At 41.8% G+C, this 25,506-nt stretch overlaps 1 protein-coding gene across 3 annotated transcripts in view; it reads right to left on the bottom strand.

Moving 5' to 3' along the window:
- Window positions 1-25,506, bottom strand: part of LOC124595296 (androgen-dependent TFPI-regulating protein-like) — a 227,848-nt gene that overhangs the window by 12,054 nt on the left and 190,288 nt on the right. For all 3 annotated transcript variants that reach the window (XM_047133982.1, XM_047133981.1, XM_047133980.1), the window contains exon 3: window positions 6,713-6,933. In XM_047133982.1, coding sequence (XP_046989938.1) covers window positions 6,713-6,933 — 221 coding nt within the window. The remainder of the gene's footprint in view (window positions 1-6,712; window positions 6,934-25,506) is intronic.

Genomic DNA, 25,506 nt, shown 5'->3' on the forward strand with positions numbered 1-25,506 from the left:
CCAGCAGTATTGTGTGGTTTACAGAATTAAATGCTTTGCTTAAGTCCACTAGTGTGGCATCAGCAGATAATTTGGATTCAAAAGAAGATTGCACAATAGAAACATTTTCAGCAGCATTAATTGGCGATAACTGGGCCCTAAAACCATATTGAAACTTAGTCAGTATATTGTTTTTTTGACAAATGCATGTTAATTTGCTTTTGTATACAATATTCGATTATTTTTGAAAAAAATAGGTATCAGAGAACTTGGACGATAATTATTAGTGCAGGATTTATCACCCTTTTTGTGTAATGGAATTACTACTGTCTTCTTTTGGCATTGTGGAAAATACCACTGTCAAATATCCAGTTTATGAGTGAGCATAGAGGAAATGATATAAAGTCGATTATTTTTTTGATCACAAAATTTGAGAGGCCATAAATATCTTCTGATCTGGAGTCACTTAACTTTGCCACTGATTTAATTGCATCACTTATTTCCACATGTCCCCAATTACAGGTTGGCACGGTATCAGCAAAGTTTTGTAAAAACTGGTTTTTATAAGTAGATTGTGAATTTGGTTTTGAACTCTTCTTATGAGGAGATGAGGGATCAGGATTAGCCGCATTGATAAAAAAGAGGTTAAATTCATCTGGGGTGACATTAACATCAGTTGTAACTTTTACACTATGACTACCTGTACTTAATTCTGCTTTAATAACCCTCCACGCAGCCTTACACTTATTATTGGAGTTTTTGATGAAGTTATCAATTGCTCTACATTTTGCTAATCTGATTTGTGATCTGTAGTGTCTCTTGAGGCTAACATACGTTGCATTGTCAACACTACCATTTTTTACGATATCATAGCACATAAAAACCATTAATCTTAGCTTCTGTAAGTATGGTGTGAACCACCTATGTGGAGTAGTTCGACCATGCTTTCTTGCTATAGTTTTGTTTCGTTTGGTAACCGTTGGAGAGGAGGTATTGAAAATTTTAGATAGAGTACTAACAAACCTGCTACAAGCCTCAACATTGTTGGGAGCATATATTATATTATTCCAGTTTAGTACCTTCAGCTTATACCTGAAGCTATTTATGCTTTTATCATTTAATAACCTGACATACTGGGTTGGTTCACAATCCCCCATTGTTTCATTAATTGTCAGTTTTACCCATAAACCTTTGTGATCTGTCAGATGGTCGACAGAAAATCATCTTTATGTATATTTATGATAAAATTGTCGAGGCAAGAAAGTTGTCTTGTGGGACTATAATTTGCACAGAAGAGATTATGGGATCTTAGCATGTTAAGCAAATTAGTATTTTTGTGTGTTTTTTTCCTTATATCAAAATTTAAACCTCCTAAAATTACTGTCTTGTGTTTGGTATATTTTTCTGTACGGCGAATAAGTTTATCTAAACACTCTACAAATTGATCGGCATCACTATCAGGAGAATGGTATATTGAAATAACTGTGAGTTTTAATGTTGGTAGTAGCATGACAGCCGCTTCAAGAATGCCTTTAACTTCTAGTGGTCTTTTAAATGCGTTAAAAATAAGGGCAATGCTCTGGTAGATAGACCAGTTGGGGAAAAACACTTCAGGAGTGTAAATGTGACTTTATATATACTGAAATGACTAGGGTAACGTTCATAACGAATGGAAGATGTTGCATTACTCACTTCATTACAGGGTCGTAATTATCATGGCTGCAGGGTCTGCTGTATGAGCGAAGGAGGAGCCATAGCGCGGCTTTCCTACAGTTTGCTGCACTAAACACAGGATGGTCAGAAACAGTCTGAAAAGCCTGAAAGGATGTTATAGCATAGGTTGGGATGTGATGTAATTTTTAAGAAAAAATTCGATAAATTACGCCGTTTCAGAAATAATTAGCACTGAAGTTAGCCAGTCAGGTTGTTGCACACGCAAATTCAAGCGGCTTGCCAAACACAGTGTTGCCAAACGTGTTCTTTGTTTGGTTCCCCAAAACCTAACAAGAGAGCAATATAAAAGCTGGACATCGGACGGCAGCAAGAATCGAAACCGAGCCAGAGGCTGAGCAACTTCGTGTGCTACCGTCAAAGCTGAGAGAACAAGTGACACTAATTAATTGTATCTTGAATCAGCGCGCGCAACGGGGGAAACTGGGTAACTTCAGTGCTAATTATCACGGAAACGGTACAACTTACCTAATTTTTTTCTTAACAGCCATTTCTCAGCACAGCCTACTAGGCAACTTACAAGCTTTTCAGACGGTTTCTGAGCACCCTGCATGTAATTTTGTTTTCGATTGTATTTCCTTTGGTTAACAATTCCACAGGGCTGCCGATCCTTTCCTTGATATGTGACACCTGTAAATTATGCCTTAAAACACGCAGTTTTGCGAGTGTTTTCAAATCATGTTCATCCAGAAAAAAAAGCAAAAATTCATAGCATGGTGAAGGAAACTGAAAACGTATGAATACGGCGAAATAACGTAGATTTCTGCTATAAGCCAACAACAGTATAGCTTGGTCAATTGAATATTACGGGTGGGGGTGGGGGCGTCTCCCGCAGAGCTGACAACTGTTTAAAGTCTCATTACGATCTGACCACCTGCAGTGACGAAAAGACGCTAGGAAGACCAAGGTTCCGTGAAACCGCGCTGCAGCAATGTTCATATTCACATGTGATACTTATTTGTAACTATGAATATGAAATTAAATTAAATTAATAGCTCAGCTCAAGGTGAAGCAGTTTACTGCGTATTGCTAGTGCAGTGCTGCTTCGTGTCAGATAGTGTATGTTGGCATGCACTGTGGCAATCGGCACGAAACCTTAACGAATACTGTCGACGAATTCTGAGAAATACCAGGCACTGCCTCAAGAAAAGTTGGACGCGCTATATGGGATGGTCACGTAACGCGAATGCAGTGGCCCTTAGGGCAAAAAGAAGAAACTGCAAGGTTACTTGACGCAAACACTTACGTATGAAGCGAGTTAATTGATTGGACCGCCACTACGTGTGAAAGGGAAGGAAATGGGGTGTTACATGTCCACTGCTTTTACTTAGGCGAATAAGCTATTTGATTTTAAACAACAGACTAGCGTGCCACGTATGAACAGTTGTACAGCAATCACTATTTTCAATTTCGACCCAAAAACTTCAAAATAAACGTGTAAGCTATAGAAACATAACTCGACACTCCACAGCCACACTCTTCAATTTACACGACGGAGCTAATCAATCAACGAATAAAATAATTTACTGACTGTCTATTAATATCTTCAAAATTAACAGTTATCTTGTCGCAATGAATTAAAAAAAAATGCTGTAATGTACTTTTGTTCAATCGGTCCGTCATCTGGTCTGTGGAATTTTTAAACATTTCATTCTATTCACATTACACATTAGGAAACACGTACTCTATAAAACTACCTTGCTTAGACTACTTTCATTCCTTTACTTTAACATACAGTATTTTGATTATTTTAGCCCCACAGTGTCACAATATTTCAACACCGAACATTTCACATGTTTACTTCAGCTTTTTTGGAACTATCGTGGAGCCAGTAGCTCAAAATTGACGTTCGAAGGCATCAATTAAATCATTTTTTCAAAATAAAGTAGCAAAATAGGAATTACCCAGTCAACTTGTTACAGAAAGTGGTGAACATATGTTGTTCTACCCTTTGTTCTCAGTCTGATGTCAGTTCAGAACATAGGTGCCATTGTGTCAACGTTTCTCCTTTTCCAAATTCAGATGTAAAAAATTATATTTCTTCGTTTGTTGACAGAAATGACTCAGCGATGGTGACATATTTGAAGTATTAAGCAATATGTTGGTAACTACGTTAAGAAACGAAGCTTGTGAAGTGGACATGCAGTTTACAGGCGCAAAATACTCGCTGGATTACATCGTGGTCAAACGGAGATTCCGAAATAAGGTATTGGACTGTAAGGTGTACGTAAGAGCAGATACAAGACTGAGATCACAATTTAGTAATGATGTAAGGTAGTCTGAAGTTTAAGAGAACCATACGAAAGAGTCAGTGTGGAAGGAAGTGGGATACTGAAGTACTGAGGAGGGATGTGGCGCCTTTGAATTTCGCTAAAGATGTGGGTACTATGGTAAGGAATAACACAGTAGGCAGTTCAGTTGCGGAGTGGGCATCTCTATAAAAAGAGCAGTCGCAGTTGTTGGAAAGACAGGCGTGAGTAAAAGGAAGAAACCTCGGGTAAAAGAAGAACTGCATCAATTGATCGACGAGAGAAGGAAGTACGAGAAATGTTCAGGAAAAGACAAGAATACAATACAAATCCATTAGGAGTGACGCAAACAGGAAGTGCAGAGCACCCAAAGCGAAATGCTACAGGAAAGATGTGAAGTTATCAAAAGAAAATGATCGTCGGGAGGACTTACTCACCATATGGAAACGTCCAAACAACCTTCAGTGAAATTGAAAACAATTGTGGCAACATTAAGAGTGCAACGGGATTTCCTTTGTTAGACGCAGAGGAGAGAGCGGATTTGTGGAAAGAGTACGCTGAAGGCCTTTATGAGGGGGAGGACTTGTGCGATGACGTGAGAAGAGAAGGAATTGGAGACATAGGGGATCCAATATTAGAGTCAGAATTTAAAAGGGCTCTGGAAGACCTGAGATCAAACGACTATTAAAGTTAGTATGTAGAATCAAAGAGACTGACGACATGCCTTCGGAAAAAATGTAATCCACACTGTTCCAGAGATGGCAAGGCCAGATAAGTGTAAGTCACACAATCAAAATATTTACAGCGATCTCTTAATATTTTAACTTATTTATGCATGTGCATATGCGACCCCGACTGTCTTTAGTAAATATGTCCACGATCAGTTTAAACAGTTTATGTATCCAAGCTGCTGACAAGGATAATACACAGAAGAATGGAAAAACTTGAGGAACTGTTGGCTGGCGATCAGTTTGGCTTTACAAAAGGTAAAGGTACCAGAGAGGCAGTTCTGACGTTGCGCTTGATAATGGAAGGAAGGGGGAAGAAAAATCAGTACACTTTCATTGGACATGTCTACCTAAAAAAAGCGTTCCACAACGTAAAATGATGTAACACGTTCGAAATTCTGAGAAAAATATGAGTAAGCTAAGGAAAAGACGGGTAGTATACAACATGTACAAGAACCAAGAGGGAACAATGAGATTGGAACACCAACAAAAAAGTGCTCGGATGAAAAAGGGTACAAGACAGGGATGTAGTCTTTCGTCATTACTGTTCAATCTATAGATCGAAGGAAAAACGATGACTGAAATAAAGGAAAGGTTCAAGATTGAGAATAAAATTCACGGTAAGAGGATATCAATGATAACATTTGCTGAGGACATTGCTATCCTCAGTGTAAGTGAAGAAGAATTACAGGATCTGTTGAATGGAATCTAATGAGTACAGAATGTGGATGGAGAATAAACCAGAATAGGACAAAATTAATGAGAAGCAGCAGAAATGATAAATCGAGCAGCTTGATGTGTGAATTGGCGATTGATGTTTTCCTGTCTCTGAAGAAAAATAACCCGCGACGGATAAAATAAAAAAGGCATAAAAAGCAGAATAATACATGGCAGAGAGGAGATTCATGTCCAAGAAGAATTTCCTAGTACCAAACTTAGGCCTAAATTTCAGGAAGAAATTTCTGAGAATGTATGTTTGGAGTGTAGCATAATATGGTAGACAACTATCGACAGTGGCATAATGACAATAGAGAAACATCGAACCGTTTGAGGTATGGTGCTACAGTAGAACACTGAAAAGTAGGTGGAGTGATAAGATAAGGAACGAGGAGATTCTCCACAGAATCGACGAAGAAAGAAACATTCTGAAAACAGTGACACGGCCACCCCGGCCGGCCGTCAGGGAATAACCTCCATGGTACCCGAGGGGGTTGTAAAGGGTAAAAACTGTAGAGGAAGACAGATTTGAATACACCCAATAAATAATTGACGACATAGGGTACAAGCGCCACTTTGAGAGTAAGAGCTTAACGAAGGAGAGGAATTCGTGGTGGGCAGCATCAAACCAGTCAGAAGAATGATAGAGGAGAAAAAAAATCGTGACTTACATCAGCATTAATAGGCGTCGCAATTTTTCTACTACGGTGCTTACATTTCCATTCATTTGTATGAGAATTTCCAACGTATGCAGATTGTGTTCCAATTCTAAAGACTGAAGCACGTTATGACAGTGTTGCTGATATTTGGGGATACTGACTTGAATGAACATCTTGCACTTAAACAGAACTGAACATGCCTCCCCCCCCACCCAACAAGAAAAAACTAATCTACGCCTCTGCTATGAGCAATATATAAACACTAACGTGTCTGTCGTTGGTCCTAATCTAGAAGTCAGCCGTAGGCAATTTATTCCTTCCCGAGCTATTTAATTGATTTAAAATTGCATGTACGTATTTAAGAGAGGTCAGGAGAGGAATCAAGAAAACTTCTTCAATGAGCAAGGAAAGAGTGGAGCTGTAAAACTTGAAGAGAAACGGTAACCTCTATTGCGCAGGTGAAAGGAAAAATTACAACATCTACTAATAAAGAGAGAGGCAAGATCAACGAATACCTGGATATAAAATGTTGATTACTGTAAAAATTTCTCCATATCAAAACACCAAATTTTATAAATATTTTTAACACTAACGATATAAGTGTTTCGCTTAATTTAATATTGTTTAACCTGTTTTTAAATTTACTTACGTTATGCTGTACAGTAGTACCATCCCAACAATTGTTACGAAAGCCCGCCGTCTGCTGGGAAACGTAGGTGCACAAAAGATGATCTCCATCAGACTAATAATGATAATATTTGTGTGTAGACAGTGGTTCATCCAGGACTCCAGGTAACGTTCCATTATGCCTCGATCTTCTATCATATGTGGTGCTGAGAGATACAGGCTCCAAAATAAGACCAACACAATCTGTGAACAGAACGTACATTTTAGAAAATGTATCAGTAACATCCAATAATTACAATTAATTCGTTGATTGACTAATGTTTAACATTACAGTAGCTAAAAGTGAATGGCCATATTGGATTATAGTCGTCTGCACACTGAAGAAATACTGGTACTAGCACAATGTTCTTCGTGTTGAAGCAACCAAGTGTGATACCATCCTTCTCTCTCGCTGCGACTCATTTATTTTATATGAAAGTATAAGTCATGGTTTCGACCATGAGTGTCCAATCCGCGGCCGAGACCAGATATGAGTGCGACCCAAAGCGTGAGCACCTATCACACAATCGGAAAAAAAAATCCATAGAATTCCGACAATGTACAGTTATGATAAACTGAATATTTTCTAGTTGGAACTCTCGCCACACTATGCTGTTCTCTCATCGATCCATCCTGGTTTTTTAAAGCATATTATGTGCGGCCCAAAAATACTAGTCTTCTTCCTGTGCGGCGCAAGGAACTATCCTGACTATAAAAATACCGGTTGCTATGAATATCCATCCTGTTACATCGTTTGCACCGATATGACAACACCAGCGGATTCGAGTAAGTAACACTGCAAATAGCCTTTTTATACCTGTAAGTATTTATTTTTATGAACAGCCACGCAAAGATACGAAAACAGTAGGCCTAAAGTACGTCATAAGAGCATCTTGGTTTGTATCACAGATGTGTTAGATCACAGAACAGACAGTCTGTGGTTTGTATACGGTACTGATGACTGAGCATTATTCACTTTCATGTAGTTAACGGTTTTCTCTGCAGTATTGCACATTCGTGGTGAATACACCTTTTCGAGCAACAACTCAGAAAGTGAAAGATGTTTTGGAAGTAACTGATCGTCACTGAATATATGGCAGTAAAAACAAATACTGCGAACAATTTACAATACTTAGTAAATACTCGAGTGGTGTTACGATTAACGAAAAGATTCAAAAAGAACCGTTGATTCTTAGCGTACCGGTACCATTACTCAGCTTCATCTTGGTGCAGTATTTACAGACTGTGCATAAAAATCGGTACAGTGTGTTAACTGTAAGACGGCCGAGTTGAGAGGGGAGTGCGGGGAGAGGAGGAAGCAAGCATTGGCTGGCGAGGGGGAGGAGCCGTTTGGAGGGGGGGGGGGGAGACAAGGAACGCCTACCAGTTGCAGTGCTGGCACTCAAATTGCGCGTCATGCTTACACGAAAGCAGACGAAAGGCTTGGAAGTAAAACTCAGTTTAAATGTTGTTCGTAAACGAAACTGAAATCGTCATGTACATTAAAATCTATATGTATAAAAATGAATGTATATATGTTTGTCTACTATGCACTCACAAACCATTTGGAAATGTACTGTAATATGAATGTGTTTCGAAATAATACAGTAACCAGTGGTGTTTCCATACAAAGCAATACGGTTGCAAGGAAAAATGAAATATAAGGTAATTCGGACGAAATAGGGGGCTCCTTCAAAGTGATCGCGAACAAAATATCTGAAATGGAAACTCACCTTTTCTTGCCAGGCGTTTGTGGTGATACGCCAGGACGATTCTTGGAAAACTCTTTGAATCTTCCAATGCTACGCATGCTTTGTCCTGTGTATGTAGCAGCTCTCACTGAAGATTTCTAAATGGGATGAAGCAATTTTTTCCGCTCCCTTTCCCTTTCGCAGCATTCAATCACACGCATTATAATTTTGCGAGCATCGCTACGTAATACTGGTTTCCTTCTAACCGTAGACCTACCGGTAGGGGTTGTTGGCGACTCCCGAGATGGGCCAGCAAGTGCCTATTCACTCATTTTGATAATGTTTAGCACAACTGCACAATAAAAACACGCAGAACAGTACAGCGCAGAACAATAACGAAGCAGACGACAATGGCTACCTTGTATAACACAGTCAGCTACGTAATGTTGGCAGCAGTCGAAACTGCGTGCCTTCCGAAGCCTCCCGACGTTTACCGACTTCTACCGATTCAGGACTAGGGAGAGGTCCGCCATCTAAAAGTTTACACACCGTATTCAAGAGTAGATTTTTAGTGGTTATAGCTGTTTTCTCGTGTGACAATTTAAATTAAGTAGCCTACATTATGACAGGTAGGGTACTATTTATTCTTCATTCGCTTGCTTCACGGACACTGATTACGCGTTTCCATGATTACAAATAACGGTGCGGTAGTGGACAAGCACAAACTGTTTGAAATTGTAATATTTAATTTGAAAGTGACTATGATGTCTCTTGTCACAGTATTAATGAACGTATTACACAGTTTCAAATCGCATTCGCAGTTGAGCGTAATGGTATGCCTCCCCCTCACATCTACATCTACATCTATACTCCGCGAGCCACCTTACGGTGTGTGGCGGAGGGTACTTATTGTACCACTATCTGATCCCCCCTTCCCTGTTCCATTCACGAATTGTGCGTGGAAAGAACGACTGCTTGTAAGTCTCCGTATTTGCTCTAATTTCTCGGATCTTTTCGTTGTGATCATTACGCGAGATATATGTGGGCGGTAGTAATATGTTGCCCATCTCTTCCCGGAATGTGCTCTCTCGTAATTTCGATAATAAACCTCTCCGTATTGCGTAACGCCTTTCTTGAAGTGTCCGCCACTGGAGCTTGTTCAGCATCTCCGTAACGCTCTCGCGCTGACTAAATGTCCCCATGACGAATCGCGCTGCTTTTCGCTGGATCATGTCTATCTCTTCTATTAATCCAACCTGGTAAGGGTCCCATACTGATGAGCAATACTCAAGAATCGGACGAACAAGCGTTTTGTAAGCTACTTCTTTCGTCGATGAGTCACATTTTCTTAGAATTCTTCCTATGAATCTCAACCTGGCGCCTGCTTTTCCCACTATTTGTTTTATGTGATCATTCCACTTCCGATCGCTCCGGATAGTAACTCCTAAGTATTTTACGGTCGTTACCGCTTCCAATGATTTACGACCTATGGCATAATCGTACTGGAATGGATTTCTGCCCCTATGTATGCGCATTATATTACATTTATCTACGTTTAGGGAAAGCTGCCAGCTGTCGCACCATGCATTAATCCTCTGCAGGTCCTCCTGGAGTACGTACGAGTCTTCTGATGTTGCTACTTTCTTGTAGACAACCGTGTCATCTGCAAATAGCCTCACGGAGCTACCGATGTTGTCAACTAAGTCATTTATGTATATTGTAAACAATAAAGGTCCTATCACGCTTCCCTGCGGTACTCCCGAAATTACCTCTACATCTGCAGATTTTGAACCGTTAAGAATGACATGTTGTGTTCTTTCTTCTAGGAAATCCTGAATCCAATCACAAACCTGGTCCGATATTCCGTAAGCTCGTATTTTTTTCACTAAACGTAAGTGCGGAACCGTATCAAATGCCTTCCTGAAGTCCAGGAATACGGCATCAATCTGCTCGCCAGTGTCTACGGCACTGTGAATTTCTTGGGCAAATAGGGCGAGCTGAGTTTCACATGATCTCTGTTTGCGGAATCCATGTTGGTTATGATGAAGGAGATTTGTATTATCTAAGAACGTCATAATACGAGAACACAAAACATGTTCCATTATTCTACAACAGATTGACGTAAGCGAAATAGGCCTATAATTATTCGCATCTGATTTATGACCCTTCTTGAAAATGGGAACGACCTGCGCTTTCTTCCAGTCGCTAGGTACTTTACGTTCTTCCAGCGATCTACGATAAATTGCTGATAGAAAGGGGGCAAGTTCTTTAGCATAATCACTGTAGAATCTTAAGGGTATCTCGTCTGGTCCGGATGCTTTTCCGCTACTAAGTGATAGCAGTTGTTTTTCAATTCCGATATCGTTTATTTCAATATTTTCCATTTTGGCGTCCGTGCGACGGCTGAAGTCAGGGACCGTGTTACGATTTTCCGCAGTGAAACAGTTTCGGAACACTGAATTCAGTATTTCTGCCTTTCTTCGGTCGTCCTCTGTTTCGGTGCCATCGTGGTCAACGAGTGACTGAATAGGGGATTTAGATCCGCTTACCGATTTTACATATGACTAAAACTTTTTAGGCTTCTTGTTTAGATTGTTTGCCAATGTTTTATGTTCGAATTCGTTGAATGCTTCTCTCATTGCTCTCTTTACGCTCTTTTTCGCTTCGTTCAGCTTTTCCTTATCAGCTATGATTCGACTACTCTTAAACCTATGATGAAGCTTTCTTTGTTTCCGTAGTACCTTTCGTACATGATTGTTATACCACGGTGGATCTTTCCCCTCGCTTTGGACCTTAGTCGGTACGAACTTATCTAAGGCGTACTGGACGATGTTTCTGAATTTTTTCCATTTTTGTTCCACATCCTCTTCCTCAGAAATGAACGTTTGATGGTGGTCACTCAGATATTCTGCGATTTGTGCCCTATCACTCTTGTTAAGCAAATATATTTTCCTTCCTTTCTTGGCATTTCTTATTACACTTGTAGTCATTGATGCAACCACTGACTTATGATCACTGATACCCTCTTCTACATTCACGGAGTCGAAAAGTTCCGGTCTATTTGTTGCTATGAGGTCTAAAACGTTAGCTTCACGAGTTGGTTCTCTAACTATCTGCTCGAAGTAATTCTCGGACAAGGCAGTCAGGATAATGTCACAAGAGTCTCTGTCCCTGGCTCCAGTTCTGATTGTGTGACTATCCCATTCTATACCTGGTAGATTGAAGTCTCCCCCTATTACAATAGTATGATCACGAAACTTCTTCACGACGTTCTGCAGGTTCTCTCTGAGGCGCTCAACTACTACGGTTGCTGATGCAGGTGGTCTATAGAAGCATCCGACTATCATATCTGACCCACCTTTGATACTTAACTTAACCCAGATTATTTCACATTCGCATTCGCTAATAACTTCACTGGATATTATTGAATTCTTTACTGCTATAAATACTCCTCCACCATTGGCGTTTATCCTATCCTTGCGGTATATATTCCATTCTGTGTCTAGGATTTCGTTACTGTTCACTTCCGGTTTTAACCAACTTTCCGTTCCTAATACTATATGCGCACTATTTCCTTCAATAAGAGATACTAATTCAGGAACCTTGCCCTGGATACTCCTGCAGTTTACCAATATTACGTTAACTTTTCCTGTTTTTGGTCTCTGAGGACGGACATTCTTTATCAACGATGATAATGTCCTCTCTGGTAAGCCGTCAGGTATTTTATCGTTTCGCCCAAGGGGGGGGTCCCTCTAACCTAAAAAACCCCCCGTGTGCACGCCACACGTACTCTGCTACCCTAGTAGCTGCTTCCGGTGTGTAGTGCACGCCTGACCTGTCTAGGGGGGCCCTACAGTTCTCCACCCAATAACGGAGGTCGATGAATTTGCAACCATTATAGTCGCAGAGTCGTCTGAGCCTCTGGTTTAGACCCTCCACACGGCTCCAAACCAGAGGACCGCGATCGACTCTGGGCACTATGCTGCAGATATTAAGCTCAGCTTGCACTCCGCGTGCGATGCTGGTTGTCTTCACCAAATCAGCCAGCCGCCGGAAGGAACCAAGGATGGCCTCAGAACCCAAGCGGCAGGCGTCATTCGTTCCGACATGTGCTACTATCTGCAGCCGGTCACACCCAGTGCGTTCAATAGCTGCCGGAAGGGCCTCCTCCACATTACGGACGAGACCCCCCGGCAAGCACACCGAGTGCACACTGGCATTCTTCCCCGACCTACCCGCTATTTTCCTGAGGGGCTCCATAACCCGCCTAACGTTGGAGCTCCCTATAACTAATAGGCCCGCCCTCTGTGACTGTCGGGACCTTGCCGGAGAATCGGCCACTGGCCCAACAGGCGAGGCATCCTGTGGTGGCTCGGAAACGATGTCATCACCACTAGGAAGCACCCCGTACCTGTTGGAAAGGGGTAAGGCAGCTGCCACGCGGCCAGATCCCACCTTCGCCTTTCGGCCAGGCACGCGCGAGCCCACCACTGTCCGCCATTCACCCTGGAGTGATGGCTGACCGGTAAGATGCTCACTGCCGGAAGACGCAGCGACATCAGGGGTTCCATGTGATTCCAAGGCCACCGAAGTAGGCATAGGTCTCACCACAGTTGCCCCAACGCCACTACGAGCCGACGCCTGCGCCTCGAGCTCGATGAGCCTAACAGACAAAGCCTCCACCTGCCCCCGAAGAGTGGCCAATTCTCCTTGCGTCCGCTCACAACAACCACAGCCCCTACACATGACTATGTTTACCCTACTCTATACGGTGACAAATTCCCAAGATAATCTTCTGATGAGCTACTCTGATAATCAAGAAACACTCACTGAAATACGAGACGCGAAAACTACGCTAGGTTTTCCCAGAAAAACTATTTAAAAGCTAAGCGCAGCAAATAAGTACAAAAACGCTTTATACAAACAGTACTCGCTGCTGCTGGTGCTCTCGCTCTGGCTGTCACAAGACAACTGCTGATTGAAGTGACTAGTGGCTAACGGCCGCGAAACAAACAAAAGACGGTTTTAGGGCGCTTTCTGTTCTAAACGATCAAGAAAACACTAAGAAATCTAACACGAAAACTACGTAAAGTTTTATCAAGAACTGTTAGTTACTATGCAGAGCAGATAAACACAAATAGAACCCCTTCCTTAGTGGAAGGTCGTAAACAAAATGCAAAATAAACGCTTTATACAAACACTACTCGCTGCTGCTGGTGCTGTCGCTCTGGCTGTCACAAGACAACTGCCGATTCAAGTGACTAGTGGCTAACGGCCGCGAAACAAACAAAAGACGGTTTTAGGGCGCTTTCTGTTCTAAACGATCAAGAAAACACTAAGAAATCTAACACGAAAACTACGTAAAGTTTTATCAAGAACTGTTAGTTACTATGCAGAGCAGATAAACACAAATAGAACCCCTTCCTTAGTGGAAGGTCGTAAACAAAATGCAAAATAAACGCTTTATACAAACACTACTCGCTGCTGCTGGTGCTGTCGCTCTGGCTGTCACAAGACAACTGCCGATTCAAGTGACTAGTGGCTAACGGCCGCGAAACAAACAAAAGACGATTTTAGGGCGCTTTCTGTTCTAAACGATCAAGAAAACACTAAGAAATCTAACACGAAAACTACGTAAAGTTTTATCAAGAACTGTTAGTTACTATGCAGAGCAGATAAACACAAATAGAACCCCTTCCTTAGTGGAAGGTCGTAAACAAAATGCAAAATAAACGCTTTATACAAACACTACTCGCTGCTGCTGGTGCTGTCGCTCTGGCTGTCACAAGACAACGAACTGTTTACTGTTGTGACAATACAGATTAGGGTAATTTCCAAAAATGATTGCCTATCGAAGTCGCAGGGTCCAAACGATACATATCGAACGTGCGATCGGAAATCGATCATGCGACTCCGGTGGCGGGTTTGTGATCAGTTATTTGTGATCGTCAATTTTATCTGTTTCCCGTCGTTCCCTTAGTTGCTCTAAATTACATACCTCAGCGAATTATTTGTGAGTTGCTAGGAAAACCCAGACGATTTATGTCGTTAGTAAGTGGGATGTCTGGTGTTCTTGATGTTTCTTCGGCGGATTCTCTCACATGGAAGAATCTTATTCCATGTTTGTCCAGCGTAGAAAATTGTTCGACTTTTTGTCGCAAATATGGAGTAGGCCTACTACCGGACGAGGAAAGAAGGGACTGTGTAGACTGTGGTGGTGCGAAGTGTGTAAAACTTCGCAAGAACAGTTTCGATGCTGAAATACTTTTATAATGTCATTGCGTACAGTGCGGAAAACGAACGAGTATCAGGAAGAATACACGGTTCGACTCTTCCAAATTATCCATCTAGACCACCGTAATGGACTTTCACATGACGACAACACCGACGACGAGTAAGGTAAGTCGTCTCCTTTGCAGTTACAAGTATTTCTGTAGCGCTCTTCTTTTGTCTTTGCCGTAGTGACCAACGTAAACATACTCATAACGCCCGCCGCCAGAGTCGCATGATCGATTTCCGACCGCACGTTCGATATGTATCGTTTGGACCCAGCGACTTCGATAGGCAATCATTCTTGGAGATTACCCAGATTAGTGTGCTAACTGGAACCTACGATTTTGGCTTGCTAGGTGACTGCGGTAAGTGATTACTACATATCCCAGTATCAAAGCTGTCAACATCACGTATTTATCTTCACATCATCTACCTGTTGTGAAGCAATTACACAGTCGTCACATTATCATGCACTCCACGAGACGCTGTTCAGTTATGACGTCTTTCAGCGACAGTCCGGCGTGTTCGCTCCTGACGTCTTTGAACGGAGGACGACCTAATAACTTCCGTCTGCTATTTGATAGCGCGTATGGAGAATGTGGTAATCTCCAAGAATGTTTGCCTATCGAAGCCGCGGGCTCCAAACGGTACATATCCAACGCGCGATTCTAAGTCGATCACGCGACTGTGGTGGGCCGACCGCTGTGGCCGAGCTGTTCTAGGCTCTTCAGTCTGGAACCGCGCGACCGCTGCGGTCGCAGGTTCGAATCCTGCCTCGGGCAAGGATGTGTGCGATGCCCTCCGGTTAATTAGGTTTAAGTAGTTCTAACTTCTAGGGGACTGATGATCTCAAATGTTAAGTTCCATAGTGCTCAGAGCCATTTGACTGTGGTGGTGGGCGTTATGATAAATTATTTGTTAGATGCTAGGAAAACCAAAACGATTTCTGACGGTAGTTAGTGGGATTTGTGGTACTGTTGACGTTTCTTCGGCCGATTGACTCACGTGTAAGTATCTAATTCCATGATCATGAAATGTAGAAAGTTGAATTTTTGTCGGAAATGTGACACTCTAACTATATTTTTGCGTGACATTGACAGTCTACCAATGTTACGGGAAAATAGGGAATGCTTCCCGCAGCATACACATCTGATTGATCTTCTCATGACGACAACGCCGACGACGAGTGAGGTATGTCGTTTCCTTTGTAATTATAACTATTTTAGTAACGCTATTCTTTTGTTGTTTCTTTACTGACTACAATAAACATGCTCATAACGCCCGCCACCACAGTCGCGTGGTCGATTTAGAAACGCACGTTCGACATCTATCGTTTGGAGCCCGCGGTTTCGATATTCAAACACTCCTGGAAATTACCGAGAATCTTGCAACGAGGAAGAACTCGACGAAGAAAAAGAGAAGTATCCTACAGGCTGAGAGCGTTTACTGGACCTGTATTCGAACCAGGATTTCAGTCTACTGCGGTCAACAAATGGGCCACACCGGTATGCGCACATCTGCTCGACTTTGAAGTTCTATTCCTTCTGCTGGCAATGATACTCCAGCAAAAGGCGCCGCGGAGAATTGAAGTTTCCTGACAAATGGTAGAAAGGAGCGCACGTATCAAATTTAGGACTGAAACTTACTGGTGGATTTAAACCGTCACTTGGAGTGGGAGTCAAACCAGAAACCTCTGCCTTGTGCGGGCAAATGCTCTGCCACCCTCACATCTACACCTCTCCTCTGCAGTTCACAAGTAAGTGTTTGACAGAAGGTACACAGAACCACTTTCAGACTCTTTCTCGACCGTTTCATTCCAGAATAGCACGAGGGCGAAACGAACGCCTAAATCTTCCCGTCTGATTTATCTTATTTTCTTACGACGGTCATTTCTCGCCGCACGAAAAATATATATCGGTATAAGACATTATGCAAATGAATGTTCCAAACCAACTCCAACAACGATTATGTTTTCTTTGTTGTTCTTTTTTTTTAATATGTTAACATGAACGGCCTGTTTCGGCTTATTGCCATTGCCAAGCGGTCTGCGAAATAACATTGGTAAGATTATCTGTTCATAAATTGTGGCTGTTTTACATTTACATTCCCGCTGGTACTTACGTCTAGTGGGAAGTGATGACAATATTGCATGTACAGTGAAGTATTTCTGTCATGATTCGGTAATTACAATAGTTCTTGTAGTTACGAAACGTAAAAATACATTTTTGTCAGATATTTTGACAGTTCAGTTTTGACAGTTCTTTGCTATGATGCTGTATGTTTACAAAGGATATACAGCTTACCAGAGATGATGCTACCTACCATTGTTCTTATTTTCCTTTAAATTTTATTATTTATTTATTTGAATGGCACTTTTAAAGAACACGTTAAATCAATACATCAGTTCTTGTTTTCTTCCTTCTTCTTCCTTTCTGACAACATTAATTTCATGAGTTCTTATCTCTGTCTTCGGAGCTTCTCAATGTTATGAGACTGCTTTTTTTTTCTCTCTTGTTTATCCTTGAAGGTCACCTTCTGAGTTCTGTTCCCGTACAAGTTTGTGTTGTGTGTGTCCATTTACTCAATGTTTACTTCTCTGAGGTCATTTAAAGTCTGTGTAAACAGCACTGCTTGTCATACATTTCCTACATTTCATAGATTTCCTTGTTGGGTCGTTGTCAGTTATATTCTGTTCCTGTTGTCCTTCGGCCAAGTATGCTTCTAACCAGTCTCCTTTCTATTTTCATTACTTTATTTATCCCACCTTTTCGTACTAGGTTTAGTGTTCAGGAACTATACGTAACCTCTGTTCTCACCACTTTCTTGTAGTGTTTAGTTTTGTTCCCTATGATGATGCCTTCTTCCCGCCTCTGTCCGTCTCTTCCTACCCCTCTCTAATTCTATCTCTTCCCCCGGCCCCCTCTCTTTGTCTATCTCCTTCTCTCCTCATGTCTGTCCATCTCTTCCGCTTTGTCTGTAGATTACCTCTTCTCCCCCCTCTTGGACCAGGTCTCCTCTCCTTATCGCCGCGCGATCTGCGACGTCTTGTCGCCGTCCGCGCGGCTGCCCCCGTCGGAGGTTCGAGTCCTCCCTCGGGCATGGGTGTGTGTGTTGTCCTTAGCGTAAGTTAGTTTAAGTTAGATTAAGTAGTGCGTAGACTTAGGGACCGATGACCTCAGCAGTTTGGTCCCATAAGACCTTACCACAAATTTCCAATTTTTTCCTCTCCTTATCTCTGTCTGTCTCCTTTCCCTTACTGTGCCCATCTCTTCCTTCCCCCTTTCTGTCTCACCATTTGCTCCTCACCCTTGTATCTTTATGTTATCACCCACATTCCACTTCTTACCCCCACAACATATACTTCCAGATCGTAGATAATGTGTGTTCCAAATTTGATTGAATCCGTTCCAGCGATTTAGGATGAGCTTTTTACGTGTGGATTTACGCAAATACGCACATGCCAAATATATTTCACGTGTATTTAACAGATTTCACACGTATTTGTCCACATATTTCATCTAAATCTCTAAATAATTTCGTCCTGCAGTTTCGTTTTCACGCAGCTCAATGATTATGACATTGCATCTCCTGAAATATGTGTCGTACAATACTATATTTTTGGAGGTACAGCCAATGTTACTGTATGCGAAATGTGTCGCAAATATAACAGGTATCAAAGAAGTTATAAATTTAAACGTCGTGCGTGACGCGACTGTTTTGCACACAGCTCAATATTTGACGTCATATCTCGTGAACTGTGTATCGTAAGAGGAAAAAAAAATTGTAGATACATTCAGTGACATTAGTGAATACTGTGTTCGCAATGTGTTCCAAATAGAGTTAGCAGCAGAGGAGTGGTAAATTTAAACGCCATACATGACGTGGCACTTTCCGGGCATCTCAGTGTTTATGACGTCATATGTCCTTAACCATGTGTCATAGAACGACATGATTTTGATCGAACAGGGTAGATGTTAATAGTGTTTGGAAAAGGTGTGCGAATGCAAATAGCAGTAAGGAAGCAACAAATTAAAACGTTTTGCTTCATGCGGCAGTTTTAGTGCATGAAGAGCGAAAAATTCACTAAGGGACAAACTTTTTCCGTTTCATCATTTTGTAGAGGTTGTCGGGGAGGAAAAGTCTCATAAAGGTTTGAAATTCTGTGTAAAGTTTGTTGGAAGTCAGAAGGCAGTACGTGCCCTCATTTTCAAATACTGAATGACTAAAATAGGGTATTCGCGAGTCGTGAGCTGCAATACTTCTTCGCCCCCACTCCCATCCCCTGCCTTCCCCCCCCCCCCCTTCCCGCCACCGTTTCCACTCAGTAAGTGATATGCGTAGCAAGTTCAGTTAAAATTGGTCTAGTGGTTTAGGAGATGTAGTACATTCATACATACATACACAAACACACATTTTTATAACATGTGTGCAAAAGGATTATGTGCGTCTGTCGTCGACCTATCTCGAAAATGAACGACCGGCGCTTTTTATCCAATCGCTAGTTTCCCTTTGTTGATCCCGTGACATAAGATAACCTATTGTCCGAAGGCGAGCAGGTTATTTTGAAAGGAGCAGGGTCACGTACAGCCAACTTGATTTATGTCTTCTGGCATTCCAAGTCCCGGTCCGGGAAACAGTTTTAAATTGTCACAAATGATTGTGTACTGTGAGATCTGAAGGATCGTTAAAACAATGACAGCACATTATTTTGCACTCACCACGAAACTCAGCTACTGTTTTAATGATATTTCACATTATTCTGTTTGTAAACTATATCAGACCTGATATGTGGAATAATCGGGTCTACTGCCGGATGTTTGTGTCGCTGTGGCACAATATTTCGGCCACGTAACTCGTTGCCTTCTTCAGGTGTCTCAGGTAGCAAGCACCTGAAGAAGGCAATGAGTTACGTGGCCGAAATATTGTGCCACAGCGACACAAACATCCGGCAGTTAGACCCGATTATTCCACATGTCAAGATCTCGCCGGGAAAGCCTGAAGAGTTACATCAGACCTGTTCTTGATTCACCTAACGGTGATTAAACACAAATACAAACCATTACCAGCTACTGGAGCAAACGACGAATGAACTACATATGAAAAAAACCTGAATATGAAGTTTAAAGATAACTGACTAAGGCGCCAACAGAACTAGAATCGTGAAGATCCGCCTGTAGGCAGGGAGATGGCTTCTAAGTAAGTGTTTATACATTTTAACAAATGCTCTAAGAAACTATTTAATTCATCTTCCTTGTAAGATGTTCTAGAAGAACTACCTAAGTATTTTGGGAACTAGAGAGACTATTAGGAGGTATCGATAGACTGCTGAACTAGCAATTATGCAATTACGTTCAAGTTCTTTGCTGTGAGGGGGGCAGGAAATTACTTGAGGGAAAGAGGCACTGCAAAATTTCTAAATATGTTTTCCTGGGAATACTGAAGTCACCTCACAAATGCTTTAATTTGGACTAGCCTCACAAAACCTGTGTCTTGTTCAAATTCAATCTATCACCATAATTTTATCTTGATTTACTGTTTATCTTTTATACAGTGTGTTACAAAAAGGTACGGCCAAACTTTCAGGAAACATTCCTCACACACAAAGAAAGAAAATACGTTATGTGGACATGTGTCCGGAGACGCTTACTTTCCATGTTAGAGCTCATTTTATTACTTCTCTTCAAATCACATTAATCATGGAATGGAAACACACAGCAACAGAACGTCCCAGCGTGACTTCAAACACTTTGTTACAGGAAATGTTCAAAATGTCCTCCGTTAGCGAGGATACATGCATCCACCCTCCGTCGCATGGAATCCCTGATGCACTGATGCAGCCCTGGAGAATGGCGTGTTGTATCACAGCCGTCCACAATACGAGCACGAAGAGTCTCTACGTTTGGTACCGGGGTTGCGTAGACAAGAACTTTTAAATGCCCCCATAAATGAAAGTCAAGAGGGTTGAGGTCAGGAGAGCGTGGAGGCCATGGAATTGGTCCGCCTCTACCAATTCATCGGTCACCGAATCTGTTGTTGAGAAGCGTACGAACACTTCGATTGAAATGTGCAGGAGCTCCATCGTGCATGAACCACATGTTGTGTCGTACTTGTAAGGCACATGTTCTAGCAGCACAGGTAGAGTATCCAGTATGAAATCGTGATAACCCAATCGAGACATCACCAACAATGCCTGCCCAAACGTTCACAGAAAATCTGTGTTGATGACGTGATTGCACAATTGAGTGCAGATTCTCGTCAGCCCACACATGTTGATCGTGAAAATTTACAATTTGATCACGTTGGAATGAAGCCTCATCCGTAAAGAGAACATTTGCACTGAAATGAGGATTGACACATTGTTGGATGAACCATTCGCAGACGTGTACCCGTGGAGGCCAATCAGCTGCTGATAGTGCCTGCACACGCTGTACATGGTACGGAAACAACTGGTTCTCCCGTAGCACTCTCCATACAGTGATGTGGTCAACGTTACCTTGTACAGCAGCAACTTCTCTGACGCTGACATTAGGGTTATCGTCAACTGCACGAAGAATTGCCTCGTCCATTGCTGGTGACTCGTCGTTCTAGGTCTTCCCCAGTCGCGAGTCATAGGCTGGAATGTTCCGTGCTCCCTAAGACGCCGATCAATTGCTTCGAACGTCTTCCTGTCGGGACACCTTCGTTCTGGAAATCTGTGTCGATACAAACGTCCCGCGCCACGGCTATTGCCCCGTGCTAATCCGTACATCAAATGGGCATCTGCCAACTCCGCATTTGTAAACATTGCACTGACTGCAAAACCACGTTCGCGATGAACACTAACCTGTTGATGCTACGTACTGATGTGCTTGATGTTAGTACTGTAGAGCAATGAGTCGCATGTCAACACAAGTACCGAAGTCAACATTACCTTCCTTCAATTGGGCCAACTGGCGGTGAATCGAGGAAGTACAGTACATACTGACGAAACTAAAGTGAGCTCTAACATGGAAATTAAGCGTTTCCGGACACATGTCCACATAACAGCTTTTCTTTATTTGTGTGTGAGGAATGTTTCCTGAAAGTTTGGCCGTACCTTTTTGTAACACGAAGTATATGGAACCCAATAAATATGTAGAACACAGGAAATCATAAATGTGTCTTTTCCCTTTCGTAGAAAGATAATTAGGTTTACTTTCCTAAACTGTAACCTATTAAAAATATTTTTGAATAATTTCAACCAAAGAAGGCTACACATTTCCTTGTCCTTTTCTGTACCACATGTAACGAGAACTTCGTCATTATTGCTGTGTTCAGAAGCACCATTTACGACCAAGTTCTGATCCTGTCACAATCTCGAGTTTAAATGTATGCACGTATAAAAGCTAACTCGAAAGTGCCCTACATTATTCATCCTCGGAAACGACCTTCCCGGAAGGTCAAACATGGTACGGCGCCGTCCAACATCTGTGCTCCCTTTATCAGCGCTGTTATGTGACTGCCAGTTGATAACCTCACATTCTTATCCGGCAGTTCGCATAATAGGCTTCCACATTAACGGAGAAAAACTTGGCACTACGAAACTAACACGTGTCTTGATTGCGAAAGAAGACATCCAGCCTAGTATTATTCACGATCTGGTAGTACTTGTCAGCCATTTACCTAACGAAATCCACATCTGCGTACATCCCATTTATTGATCTCTATCTAATCGTTCAGCTCAGTACAAATTTCTCTAAGGCAATTCTCTTACTGGTAACCAGGACACTGTAGCTCCCTTTAATACCATGGAAGTTATTCCCTGATTCATACATTATTGAAATATTTGCTGTATTTTATGGTTTTCAAAAGTAGGGATTGTCTTATAAAGGACAAGCGTATCTATCGAAAAGAATACGGAAAGAAAACTACACTGTTGTACTTTCATAATTCTCTGATTTTTGGTTTTACCTGCTGTTTGACAAGCATGAACATATGTTCAACAAATGCAGCTTTTAGGTATGATCCAGATGTATTTCGATAGTACTTTACTTAGCTCACAAGCAGACCTTGAAGAAATATCGTTACTTGCTTTAAGGTTTTAATATAAGCATGTTTATATTTTTGGAGCCACTGAAGGCGTTCATCATGGCCGAAACCGGTTATGATTGTGTCATAAAAACTGACTGCGTGAAGAAATAAACATAACGTAATCCCGTAATTATTAGATTATTATCTCCTTTTATACACTCCATCGCCCGTTCACTATCCTCATACACGTTCTCTTTCTTTTCACTTTCTGCTAGCGACGTCTGTATGCTTGAACTATTGCTATTGGCGTTGATTTGCTGTCTATTCTAATGAGAACGACCATGTTACTGAACTGTTCGCAGTAACTCATACTCTGCTCTACATTCCCATTCGCAACGAGTCCTGCACTAGTTATACCATTTTATGCGGCTGTTGTCATTACGCTATATTTGCCTCAGTCGAAATTCCATTTCACTTCACTGATCCCGCACTACATGTTCATTGAGCCTTTGCATGTCTCTTCTGAGATTTTTCTGGGTTCCCTACCACGTTCGGACTTCTGACATTCTACTCTCCGTTGCCCTTCCGTTGGTTACTAGAAAAATGGTTCAAATGGCTCTAAGCACTATGGGATGTAACATCTGAGGTCATCAGTCCCCTAGACTTAGAACTACTTAAACCTAACTAACCTAAGGAAATCACACACATCCATGCCCGAGGCAGGTTTCGAACCTGCGACCGTAGCAGCAGCGTGATTCCGGACTGAAGTGCCTAGAACCGCTCGGCCACAGCGAGCCGGTGGTTACTAGAACCCACCGCGTTTCAGTCCCCTGCTAGAGATCTAAAGGGGGGAGACTAAATCTTTTGTCAATGGGGAAATCATCATGTCACTTCTAACGTGTCGCACCTCAGTCGGTAAAAACGGCACACTTACGGGATAACTTTGTTGTCCGTTGGTCTCCCACCCTGTTGTGCCCGACTGCTAGGATTCCTTTTTCTCAGAAACGAATAGAGATATCAGGTTGAAATTAAAGTCTCTTACCGAGGTATACGGTCCCTTGCCTGTGTAAAAAATTTAAGCTTCTGCGTCTGTGCAATCAACAGATACGGCCATTTATGCCACATATTTTGACACTCGCAAACTCACTCATCAAAACCTATGGCCTACTTCCCGTTGGCCTAGAATCATGAAATTTTACAAGAAGCAACGTTTTAGAGTACAAGTAAATCAAAAATTCCGAAAGTGGTTAGTTTGTTATTATATCATACAAAATATTATTTTTACCACTGCATTCGTAATCTATCAAAAACCTCAGAGTGATTCACGAGGAAGGTTTATGTCTATAATTTACAAATACTTTGTGCTAATTGGATGAGCCCCCCCATGAACCATGGACCTTGCCATTGGTGGGGAGGCTTGCGTGCCTCAGCGATACAGATAGCCGTACCGTAGGTACAACCACAACGGAGGGGTATCTGTTGAGAGTCCAGACAAACGTGTGGTTCCTGAAGAGGGGCAGTAGCCTTTTCAGTAGTTGCAAGGGCAACAGTCTGGATGATTGACTGATCTGGCCTTGTAACAATAACCAAAACGGCCTTGCTGTGCTGGTACTGCGAACGGCTGAAAGTAAGGGAAACTACGGCCGTAATTTTTCCCGAGGGCATGAAGCTTTACTGTATGATTAAATGATGATGGCGTTCTCTTGGGTAAAATATTCCGGAGGTAAAATAGTCCCCCATTCGGATCTCCGGGCGGAGATTACTCAAGTGGATGTCGTTATCAGGAGAAAGAAAACTGGCGTTCTACGGATCGGAGCGTGGAATGTCAGGTCCCTTAATCGGGCAGGTAGGTTAGAAAATTTGAAAAGGGAAATGGATAGGTTAAAGTTAGATATAGTGGGAATTAGTGAAGTTCGGTGGCAGGAGGAACAAGACTTCTGGTCAGGTGACTACAGGGTTATAAACACAAAGTCAAATAGAGGTAATGCAGGAGTAGGTTTAATAATGAATGGGAAAATAGGAAGGCGGGTAAGCTACTACAAACAGCTTAGTGAACGCATTATTGTGGCCAAGATAGATACGAAGCCCACACCTACTACAGTAGTACAAGTTTATATGCCAACTAGCTCTGCAGATGACGAAGAAATTGAAGAAATGTATGATGAAATAAAAGAAATTATTCAGATAGTGAAGGGAGACGAAAATTTAATAGTCATGGGTGACTGGAATTCGAGTGTAGGAAAAGGGAGAGAAGGAAACGTAATAGGTGAATATGGATTGGGGCTAAGAAATGAAAGAGGAAGCCGCCTGGTAGAATTTTGCACAGAGCACAACTTAATCATAGCTAACACTTGGTTTAAGAATCATGATAGAAGGTTGTATACATGGAAGAACCCTGGAGATACTAAAAGGTATCAGATAGATTATATAATGGTAAGACAGAAATTTAGGAACCAGGTTTTAAATTGTAAGACATTTCCAGGGGCAGATGTGAACTCTGACCACAATCTATTGGTTATGACCTGTAGATTAAAACTGAAGAAACTGCAAAAAGGTGGGAATTTAAGGAGATGGGACCTGGATAAACTGAAAGAACCAGAGGTTGTACAGAGTTTCAGGGAGAGCATAAGGGAACAATTGACAGGAATGGGGGAAGGAAATACAGTAGAAGAAGAATGGGTAGCTTTGAGGGATGAAGTAGTGAAAGCAGCAGAGGATCAAGTAGGTAAAAAGACGAGGGCTAGTAGAAATCCTTGGGTAACAGAAGAAACATTGAATTTAATTGATGAAAGGAGAAAATATAAAAATGCACTAAATGAAGCAG

This window comes from Schistocerca americana, chromosome 2 (assembly GCF_021461395.2).
Source record: "Schistocerca americana isolate TAMUIC-IGC-003095 chromosome 2, iqSchAmer2.1, whole genome shotgun sequence".
NCBI classification, from domain to species: domain Eukaryota; kingdom Metazoa; phylum Arthropoda; class Insecta; order Orthoptera; family Acrididae; genus Schistocerca; species Schistocerca americana.